The 12,022-nt window shown below is 40.6% G+C and overlaps 1 protein-coding gene across 1 annotated transcript in view; it reads right to left on the reverse strand.

Moving 5' to 3' along the window:
- Nucleotides 1-4,064, reverse strand: part of LOC753728 (strongylocin 2) — a 6,172-nt gene extending 2,108 nt beyond the window's left edge. The window contains 3 exon segments of the mRNA NM_001170818.2: nt 1,237-1,317; nt 2,163-2,243; nt 3,809-4,064. Coding sequence (NP_001164289.2) covers nt 1,237-1,317; nt 2,163-2,243; nt 3,809-3,899 — 253 coding nt within the window. The 5' untranslated portion in view covers nt 3,900-4,064.
- Between the last annotated feature and the right edge of the window lie 7,958 nt (nt 4,065-12,022).

Here is a 12,022-nt window from a genome sequence, read left to right on the forward strand (position 1 = left end):
GATCAAATAGAGCAAAGCAAGTGGCGCGTGAATTGGCGTGGGGTCCAAGGGCAAAGCCCCGGCGGGGACAAGGGGCGGAGCCCCATGAAACTCAGAGTTTTGGGGCATTTAGTAAGGGTAAGATGAGCATATTCGGATACCTTATTTGTGACACTTGCATGCAGGACGCTAATCGGAGTTGGGTCCAGGGGGCGAAGCCCCCAGAAGCTCAGCGGTTTCAGGCATTAACTTACGATCAGATGATCATCCGGGGGTCGCCTTAGAGTCCTTAGTGGGGTGTAGGGGGCGGAGCCCCCGGAAGCTCAGGTGTTTTAGGCATTTAATTATGGTCAGCTGAGCAACCAGGGGCCCGTCTTAGGGCCCTTGGTAGGGGTATGGGGGGCAGAGCCCCGGAAGCTCAGATAAAATCACGCCATTTCAGCAACATATGTTAATTAGTCACTGGTATCGAATTAGAAATAAACCACGTTTGAATTTTATCGGGGGGGGGGGGGAGGGGGGAACTGTCCCAAGTCCCAATTGAGTGAGCATAGTGAACGAGAGGGGTGAAGGTAACGAAAGTAACTACCCGGTAGTACCCCCACAGGTTTTGAAGTTTTGTTGTATTACAAAATTACATTCTTTAGGAAAACTATAGTATGAAAACAAACAATATACTTTTTTTCACACTTCACTTTTCGACAATTTATACTTGAACATTTTGAAGGATATTATACGAGGGAGCATATCTTCCGAGCCAGAAGATTTTTGCATTTGTATTTGTCTAAAAACGCTGCACTCTTGGGCCTCCAAAGCCTAATAGTGTGTTGCAGTCTTTAGTCAGTATTTGCTGTACATTATTTTTTGCACCTTTTCAAATTTTCCGGGGGGACGATCCCCCCTACAAAAATCGAGGGGGGGACGTGTCCCCCCGTCCCCCCCCCCCGGGATCGCCGCCTCTGAGCACGATACCAGAATGACTTTTATCTGCCCATGCGCAAATCCTATTTACGAACTCGCTTATTAGGCAAAAAAAGAGAAAGATTTTGTATCGCCCTTTAGGTGCCAAAACATGGGTCGGTCGGTCGGAAATCTTGTTTTTTTAATTTTTTTTTTACTCCCTCTTGGGGCTTATATTTCTTAGTTTTGAATGCTTTAATACATTTTCCCCCCTAAAAAGCCGACCGTAGATTTCAAGATTTTTGGGTCGGTCGCAAAAGGGCAATACAACATCTTTTGTTAAGGCCTTACACTTACCGGTGCATTCGGGCGCCTTTAAGATTGTCTTCCCAAAGAACTTGCGATGACAACAATTTTTTTTCGTGCACGTCTTCACACCTACGTGGAGAGGAGAAAACAAAGTAGAAATGCATTGCGAATAACAGATACCTGTATGCACAGCAACATTGCGTACTTCATGGAAATGCTCATCCTGTTATTCAGTTGGTGTTGAAGAAAACAGAAAAATAAGAAAAACAGTTCAGTAGAGGTATGAGCACAATTAAAATATATGAGTCGTTGTTACGACTAAAGGGGAACTCCACCTAGAAATGTGTTCAATAGCGGCGGAAAATGAAAGACAAAACTCATTGAAGGCTTGAGCAAAATGAAAAATAAGAAAGTTATGATTTTTTTTAATTGCAAACGATCAAACACAAATTGCAACTATGTGAAGTATCTTTCGAAGTCCTCTCATTTTTGCTTGCACAGAAAATATCATCTATTACCATTTACCTTTTTTGTTTTATTTATAGTTGCTCGTGAAGAAATAATATTTTATCATACATGTATGGCTTGTGTCTTCATTATTTGTAATTATTATATCTAGTGGTATGTATGATTTTTTTAAATAGCGGAAAGAGAAATGTATGATTGTTTATTTAGTATACAGAGCAAATGGGAGAGGATATCGCAAGATACATCACAGATGTGCCAATTAATGTTTGATTGATAGAAACTTCAATGTTTATAACTTCCTTAGATATTTTCATCCGATTTTTACTGATCTGTTTTTCTCATTTTCTGCTCTTATTTGAAAAAAGAAAACAAATAACCCAATTTTATTTTCAACCAATCAGGACCGCATATTTGAGACTTGTCTTTATTAATTAAATTTGTTGAGTTGCGTTTAAACGCATTTTCTCCCCCTTTAATGCAAGATACACCTGTAGCCCGTTACATACCGCTGACGGTGTCGCACGAGGTTACGTCGTTACACTCCTTTCTGTAGAGCTTCCTAAAAGGGTTCCATAATTCCTCCATCACTGTAATGAAATTCAAGGAGAGGCCGTTGATTCCTGATTTCTTCATACACTGTTGGCCATAAAGTTGGAATGATTTCTTTCGTACCTCTTTTTTATGAAATGATTATGGCAATAATGATAATGATATTCGGTTCTTGTATATCGCGTATCACATTTAAACGTCTCTATGCGCTTCCAAATTTGGACATTTTCGCCCCGACTTTAGCTGTGCTGCCATTACGACGCTCTAGCATTTCAAGGAATTGATTCCTGCCAGGTACCCATTTACCTCACCTGGGTCGACTGGGGCAAATGTAGATTAATGTCTTGAGAAGGACATTAGTGCCGCGATGGGACTCGAACCGCGGACCTTGTGATCCGCAGTCCGGTGACATATCCACTCGACCACGACACCTCCACAATGTGGTTTATTCTTGATAGATGAAAATGATATCTTCTCAGAACTTTGCAGATGAATCTAAACAGTCGTATAGAGATTGATCAATAAAGTTCTGAGTCAGAAGATATCTCTCCACTTAATCTATCGAGAATAAACCATAGTAGCCCCCGAAATTGTTTAAATGTTTTTTCCCTGGTGACAATCATGTCATGAAAAGTAGTAAGAACTTCATGGGCAACTGTGATTTTGTTATTACAACCGGCGATTGAAACGTTATTTATCTTATTCATTTTATTCAGTTAATTTCCAAGAACATAACATCAAACGACGACATACATAGACAAAGATATCATGAATGATTACAATAATACTAAAAGAAATCAGAACAACAACCAGAGCCAGGGAGTGCCAAAAGACATCTCTTTCTTTAAAGGCTCTCCACTTTGTTGTTGGAAATTTCAATTCACTTCGTATGAACCTTTTCGGAATGTAAAAATTGTCCTACACGATTTACCTTATGAACATTTTACAAAATTAATGTTAAACATAAAACTTTCATTCATATGCAAAATAATAATTGTTAAATTAAATTGTTTCTATTTATTTTACCACGTATATATTTAAAAAAAAAGAATTGGTTACGTTTCTAAAACAGTTTTTTGATGATGCTAAAGATGTTGATGATAAAAATAGTAATGATAATGATAATAATGACTGAATATTTATACTGCACATAGAAACAAAGTATTAGGCGCATTATAAATGTGAGCTATTATTATGATATCTATAAGGCGCCACTAAAAATCAAACTCTGAAGGTGCACTTGTGAAGAAAACAATCAAAATAAATTCAGATATTATTATAAGTAAATGTACCAGTTGATATTGAACTTATTGAACTTATACTAACGAAATCCATGTCAGGTAAAAAAATAAATGCTTATATTTGGGTGGTTATGCGCCCAACCACCTCGAGGACAATTTCCTGTCCAACTTGGGTGATTTTTGCACAAGTTAAAGATGACCTTGATCGGGCAAGACATAACCCAAATTGGGAATCTAATTGCCCAAATTTGGTCGGTCATTACCCTCATGGTGGGCAATTTTTAAAAACCCAATAACATTCACATTGTGTGGACTCATAGTGTGAGGTAATTGTTTGAGATTGAATGTACGATTCTTCTTACCGGCATCATCGACCTCGAAAGATTCAGCCATGGAGTATGATAGCACCATAGCTACCACCAGGAAGACCAAGGATGCGCTCCTGAGATCCATATTGAAGTTGAGTAGGTTTGAACTAGTCTTTGGACAACTCCTAAGAAAACTTGCGAACGCTCACTGACTGACTGAGAGATCACTACACGACCGAGATCTATATAGGACAGAATAGCCACTCAGTAGATTACGTCCTTCTTTATAATAATTGAAGATCGGGTTAGGAACAGAAGGGCTATCATCTATTTTGATGTTTAAGAATGATGGATGGAAGATCCTGGATGATCATTTCTTGATGACTGTGCCATACGGTCACTGTCTGAAAGGGAATAGATACATGATTAATTCATCCTCTGCATGAATATCCGTGCAACTTAAGTCCAATTCAAATCAGTCAGGTATATTGATTGAAGGGCGATACTTATGATGGTAGTGGAGTCTCAACGCCATGTTTAGCACATTTCGACCGCTGGTGCTCCTTTACTATTACCACGGTATTATCAGGGCGGCGATAAGTTACAAGGATAGGATGAATTGGTCATGTATCTGTCCAGGCCTGTCTAGACAAAAGACCGTATGGCACAGTCAAAGGCGGCTTTATCCCTATGCCAATCCTCCCCCGATATCTCTGCCCCTCCCTTTAGCTCTCTTCCTTTTTCTTTCTTTCCCGCTTGTTCACAACGTTCCCATTTTGTCTTTCTATGTCTTATTTAATTTAATTTTGAATAGCTTTATTTGTCTTATTGCGTTTTTCTTATTTACTTTCCTTTCTCTGAGGTACCTTTTCTCTCTTCTTACTTGGTTTCCTTGCAATTACTCTTTCTTCCTTACAAGTAGCGCTAAATTAAGCACTGATCCTTTTATTTAATTTGTATACATTCGGTTATGCTGACGAAAGCACAGAACTTTTCCCTTATTTCATTATTGTTAACGTTAATATTTAGTAAAATACGTTAATTAAAGATAACCATCGCATAATCATATGCTTATGTAAATGCCTTATGCTTATTCAGATATCCTAATTGATATAAACGACCATTAATTGGGACCTATATAATGCAAGCTTTGCTTTGTAGTAGATCCCCAACTTTATTTAGCCTTTAATGTATCAATCATACTTATGATTATTCCATAACTGTATGTTTTGTCATAACTATTACCATGTACATTATGTTCCCAATATTGTATGTTCAGTTCTAATCATTACCATGAATGTTATGTCAACTATGTTGTTTTCGATAAAGTGGAAACGAATAAACTTGACAAAAACAAACAAACTACCGGGTAACCATTGACCTCATTTAGGAGGAGTGTGGTAAATGTAGAGTAATGCAGCGTTTTTTCAACCTTTTTTTTATAGTCACGGCACCCTTTTAAGAAATAAAAGTTTTTGTGTCCACCTCGATCCCAAATATTTTGTAATTTTTAATGTTATAATGCTGTAATTTTTTTTTTGGATGTGAAATAAACTGAACTTGAACTTGAAATACATCACAGAAGATTTTGCATCGCTCTGGCACTCTTCAAGTGCCATATACGCACATTCGGGCACATTTCTTTCTAAATTTTGCGAACGAGCGAAGCGAACGTTAAAAAAGGGCGTTTTTTAAATGGTTAACAAAATATTAAGTAATCAACACCCAGATAAGATTTGGAATAAGCGTTTTTCAAAATTGTTCAAAATTGTTAATATAAATAAAAGGACATCTGAGCCGCTAAAGGGACTCGAACCGCGTACCGTGTGGTTCACATTTCAGAGACTTATACAATGGAAAACAACACCTCTACATCTCTGTAACTCGATATCATCAACAAAATACAAAGGTCGCTCGTTTTAAGGGGTCGGCACGAGTCAGATGTGACGCCCCTCCCCCAATCCGTCAGTGAAATCGAAGACACAATCAATCCATTCTCTGCATATTATATCCTTGTAAGGTAACTCCAATTCAGATCAGTTATGAGTATTGAAAGAGATATCATCTACAAAAAGGATATATGCGCCCATGTTATGTGGAGTATAGTTATGATAGATTGGATTAGAATATTAATACCCACCTTTTGATGACACTGTTCTCTTCATCAACCCAATTTTCTATAGGCGAGAACCGTGGACAATCCAACCCTTGTAATAAGTTCATTTGAATGAAAGCAGGACTAAACAGAGTTACAGAAAGGCGAAAGTTTAAAATAAATCGGACGAATAATAGGAAAATTATGAATGTTTGACATATGAGTTCACTACAGCTATGCGAATCTCAAATTGACAATTGTGTAAGTGGATTGTGACGTAGTGACGGATAACTCTCCCGATTGTCGTGTACAAAATTATCACTTATTTCTGTTTTTCTCCCAAGGGCATTCATCCTTGGGCACTAATCAAAATTTATTATGGAGAGTATGTTATTAACAGGTCCTCTAAGAAGAAAAGACCATTTCGAGTAAAAACGTTTATGAGGGGATTAATTGCCCTTGAGTTGATTTTCGAAAGTCTTTGCAATCCCAAACAGCTGAAATTGTAAATATGTTTTTAGTCGCGTGGCTCCCGGCTAAAGTTGATAACAGCCCCTCCCTTTTCAGCTTGTGATCTCCATCTCTCTTTCCTCAGCGAGAGAGAGAGAGAGAGCATGTAGTGGTCCCAAGCCCCTCCCAAATGATTCCTTTCAAACTATACCGATTAAAAACAAATGTAGCCCTGTATATGCTGGGTATTTTGAATGCGAATGTGGCTCTCTCACCCTCCTTTCTCCGTCTGGCGCGATGTGTCCTCCTCCCCCCCCCCCCCTTCCCCTTTTCATCCCTCTCCCCACCCCTCTCCCCCTATTTTCTCTCTCTCTTTCTTTCTTCTTCAATCAGTCATTCAATTTACCTCTATCACTCTTGCCTTTTATTTATATACTACCTCTACATGTTCACTTATCCCTCTCGGCCACCCCCCCCCCCTCTCTCTCTCTCTCTCTCTCTCTTCTTGGGTCGAACCATGTCTCCTTCATTGAACAGACCACGGAAACTCTTCAGAAACTCCTCCTCAGAATCAAATAAGTTAATAAACAGGCCTGTAGAGCTTATAATCAGGATAATCGAATAGTACCATACGGATGGATTCTTCCCTTTCAACCAATCAATCAAATTTAAGATCATATTAACCGGATTCTAATCGAACATACGGCAGGGTATAACAGATAACATTTCGGATATCTTTGACAGATTTCTCCATCAATAAATTGTCGCACTCATAATCGAGTGATTGGAAATACCACTGTGACCGTTTATAAGTCTATGGTAATAGTATACCGCAATATAATTTCAGATATTTTTGATGGCCTACATATCATTTTTAGTGCCATATTATAGGTTCTACGTTTTACCCATTTTTAGATGGGATGTAATAATGTTAATAAATCTGGATTTATGTAGGGCTAAATACGAAATACTGTCTCTCTAAGCGCTTAAAGGTATAGACCAGTATGGGAAATGGTCTCTAGATTAATTCACGCACAGTGTGCACCATCTCCCCTGCCTGCGGATTTGACCTACCATCTGGTCACCGTAAGGGCATATGGCAATAACAATCACAAGGACTCTCGTCATCCTATCGGGTACCCATATCTCTATAGGCTATAGAGTGACAAATGTGGATTTAATGCCTTTTTAAGGACATAAGTGCCGTTCCGGGGATCAAAACTTTGCACTTCATTTTCATTCAAGTGCTCAAAGCACTCGACTATGACACATCTAAAAGTGCATGTGCTTTGAATAGGTGAGCACACTTGTCGTACCTACTCAATTTTTGGTTAAATTTCATATTTTCATTTCAAACTTCTTAAAGCACGAGTATAGTGTCATAACATTATGGCCCAACAATGTTTCATTACATACTATTTCAAGCTAAAAATCAATTTATTAATCGTCTTCTTATCTTAAAGCCCCTCTAAAGTGTTGTGAGCATGGGTGTCGATCCCGGGGGGGATGGGGGGCGGGGGGATATATCCCCCCCCCAATATTTCAGGTGGGGGGATGGCCTGTACAATCATCCCCCCCCCCCATAATTCACCATCAAAAAAAAAAAAAAAAATGAAGAGAAAAATTAAGGATGAGAGCCCGATGAGAGTAGTTAATGGTTATTACTCGCAAGATGACCATCAATATACACATTTTGCTATCTCATTTTCATAATACATACATATAAACGAAGTAAATAAGACAACCGTACATGAGACAAGAAAAAAATGAATTCTCGCTTATACGGCTTCATCAGGAATTGATGAATTTATTCAATTTGTTCAATCAACAGCATCATAGAAATGCAGTGCGCCAAATGCAAAGACGCAGCGTTAAAAAGCAACGAGCTAAATGTTATGCTACGGTCACAAATGTTCATACGAACGATTCGTTCGTACGAATCTCCCTGTTCCTACGAATTTCAGAGTTCGTAGAGATTCGCAGATGGTGCATAGTTTCTTACGTCCTTCTTACGGAGTTCGTACGAACGCCGTTTAATTCGCGAGAACAACTCAAGACCTTCTTGAGAAACGAAGTGATTTTCGGTTATACAATGGCCCCAGAGTTCGTACGTTTTCGTAAGAACGCCTTGTGTTCTTCTTACGTCAGACTTACGCCAATCTTATGAGTTTTGTTCTCGCAAGGTGTTCGTACGTTTAACTCACGGCATTCACAAGTCATTCGTAAGAAGATCTTACAAAAAAAAACCTATTTGGTCGGGTTGCAAAAAAAAACGCTGCCGTATACTGTCGAAAATTCTATGACTGTTGAAAGTTTGATATTACACGATGACAGTATTACCAAGAAGACTACAACTGCAACTGCAACTCCATAAAATGTTTCTTGAACTTGCTGTTAGCATATCTGTTACTTCCTTTATTATAAAAGCAGTCATGTTAACCGAAGAAGTCAACAAGGTTTTGCTCTGTGGTGGCATCAAAGTCATAGGACTGCTTCTCCTTTCTTAGTTTCATCGCCGTCAAACTGCCGTCTTGATGGTTCTCCCTCCTCCTCGTCGTCGTCATCTTCCACCAGGCGCGGATCCAGGATTTCTTAGGGGGGGGGGGGCCCAAATTTGAAATTATGCGAGCCAAATATTGGTACGTAATGGTGACCAGCAGTGACGTAATGCAGGGGGATGTAGGGAGGGGTGAGTTTCCCCCCTCCCTCCTCTGCAAAGCGCGGAAGCTATATATGACGTTTCATTAAAGTATTAGAGAAAGAATACAAGTCGTTGTACCGTTCTCGACTCTTAATCCTTCTCTTAATTCACCCCCCCCCCTCCGCGCAGCGCGGAAGCTTTGACGTTTCATTAAACTATTATTGAAAGAAGACGATTCGTTATAGCGTTCTCGAAAATTATCCTCGTTTGAATGCAATTTTCCTCTCCCGCGTGAAGCGCGGAAACTTTTACGTTTCATTAAATCATTGACGAAAGAAAACGATTCGTTGTACCGTTCTCGACTCTTAATCCTTGTCTTAATTCAGCCCCCCTCCCCCCCCCCCCCGTCTCGCGCGAAGCGCGGAAGCTTTTACGTTTCATTAAATCATTGGAGAAAGAAAGCGATTCGTTGAATCGTTCTCGACTCTTAATCCTTGTCTTAATTCAGTCCCCCCCCCCCCCCTCCGCGAAGCGCGGACGCTTTGACGATTCATTAAATTATTAGAGATAGAAGACGAATCGTTGTACCGTTCTCTATACTCTTAATTCTTGTCTGAATTTCAAAGATGTCTTTTGTCTGCTACTTTTTCTCCCTACGTCCTCTTCCTTTCCTCTCCTCTCTATTTTTTTCTACCCCCCCCCCCCCCTGGCTACGCGCCTACGGTCAGATAAACAAATTTTGATACCTTGTCCGACCCGAGAAGCTCAGGGGTTTTAGGCATTTGATTACGGTCAGATGAACATATTTTTATACCTTATTTGTGACACTGGCAGGACACTAATTGGCGTGAGGTCCAGCGGGCGAAGCCCCCAGAAAACAGGGGTTTTAGGCATTACATTTCTGTCAGATTAGCATCCAGGGGAGTCTAGGGCGGGGTGCAAGGGACGGAACCCCGGAAGCTCAGGGGTTTTTAGGCGTTTAATTTCGGTCAGATGAGCAGCTAGTTAACTATTCTTTCTCTCTTTATTTCTATTTCTCTTTATTCGTTGAATCGTTCTCGACTCTTAATCCTTGTCTTAATTCAGTCCCCCCCCCCCTCCGCGAAGCGCGGACGCTTTGACGATTCATTAAATTATTAGAGATAGAAGACGAATCGTTGTACCGTTCTCTATACTCTTAATTCTTGTCTGAATTTCAAAGATGTCTTTTGTCTGCTACTTTTTCTCCCTACGTCCTCTTCCTTTCCTCTCCTCTCTATTTTTTTCTACCCCCCCCCCCCCCCTGGCTACGCGCCTACGGTCAGATAAACAAATTTTGATACCTTGTCCGACCCGAGAAGCTCAGGGGTTTTAGGCATTTGATTACGGTCAGATGAACATATTTTTATACCTTATTTGTGACACTGGCAGGACACTAATTGGCGTGAGGTCCAGCGGGCGAAGCCCCCAGAAAACAGGGGTTTTAGGCATTACATTTCTGTCAGATTAGCATCCAGGGGAGTCTAGGCGGGGTGCAAGGGACGGAACCCCGGAAGCTCAGGGGTTTTTAGGCGTTTAATTTCGGTCAGATGAGCAGCTAGTTAACTATTCTTTCTCTCTTTATTTCTATTTCTCTTTACTATACCTTTTAAAAAAAAAGTGGAGGGGAGGGGGGGGGGGGGGGGGGGGGGGGGGAGCTCGAGGCTTGCGATTCCAGCCGATCCCCGGGCCCTAACTTTTCTCAAGAATCATATTTCTTGCCTGGATGTAAATTTAGGAACTTGTCATTTTCCAACAAACGCATACAAAAGTATAATTTACTAAAAACTGAGGAAAAATCTCGGAAAGAATTCAGCATTATTTGTAAGCCACCGTTATGGAATTAGAAATTTACCACGTTTGAATTTGAATTCCCCCAAGCCCCCCCCCCCTATCAGTACGCCAGTGCCCCCCTTTTCTTCTTTCTCTTTTTTATTCTTTCCCTTTCTCTCCTCCTTAAGGTTTGCCGAGGGGGGTGGGGGGCAAGGGCCTTTCGGTCCCCACCCCGATCCACACGTTGTTGGCGGGATTAACCGGAACTGATCTCACGTTCTTTTCACCCTTTTCTTTTCTTCTTCCTCTTTTTTGTTCCCTTTTAGCTCTCCTCTTTCCCTTTTTCTTCTATCTCTCTTTGTTATAGCGGGGGCGGGGGAGGTAAGGGCCTTTTGCCCCTCCTCGATCCACCGGGGAAAATTGCAAATGATATCCCCTTTCTTTTCTTTTCTTCTTTTTCCTTCCCTTTATCTCCTCTTACCCTTTCCCTTTCCTTCCTTTTCTCTTTTTTTTTTATTAGAGGGGGGGGGGGGGTGCAACAGCCTGGGAGGCAAGGCCCTTTCGCCCCCCCCCCCGATCTCCTTCTTCACCCGTTTCTTTTCTTCTTCCTCTTCTTTTTTCTGGCGCTACACCTCTTACAAAAACAAAATGCAAAAATATCCAAAAAGAGAGGACTGCAATGGGGAACTTTGATTTAAGCTACGCGACCATTATTCTCTCAATTCCTTTCACATTGTATCTCATAACCATGAGAATTGCCAAGCTATTGTATACGTTATTTCGTTACACGAACAAACACAAACACACGCACACACACACACACACACACACACACACACGCACACACACACACACACAAGATCATAACCTGCACGAGTCTACAAGGTGTGAGAAAACTCTGATTCAGGAAAGAATGCAAGGGTGAAAGTAAAAGCGAAAAAAGTGGACACTCTCACATGGCTTCCATGGATGCCGTCTTTGTTCTCTTTTTGCCTTCTTCTTACTCCTTGACCGTTCGCGCATATTTTTTTTTACAAAACTGTTTAGCCATATATAGTTCATGTGCAAGCACGTATACCCAGGGAAGAGAAGGTAATAGAAAAGGGAAAACAAAAAAATACATAAGGAGAGTGCAGAGGATATGGAGAAAGAAAGACAAAGAAATACATAAGAAATACATAACGGAAGGGCTTTTAGGCACCAAATTACGCATCTAGGGACCCGCCTTAGGCCCCTTGGTTGGGTCCAAAGGGCAGAGCCCCCGAAAGCTCAAGGACTTTAGGCATTTAAT

This window comes from Strongylocentrotus purpuratus, unplaced genomic scaffold (genome assembly GCF_000002235.5).
Source record: "Strongylocentrotus purpuratus isolate Spur 01 unplaced genomic scaffold, Spur_5.0 spur5_scaffold_7, whole genome shotgun sequence".
NCBI lineage: Eukaryota > Metazoa > Echinodermata > Echinoidea > Camarodonta > Strongylocentrotidae > Strongylocentrotus > Strongylocentrotus purpuratus.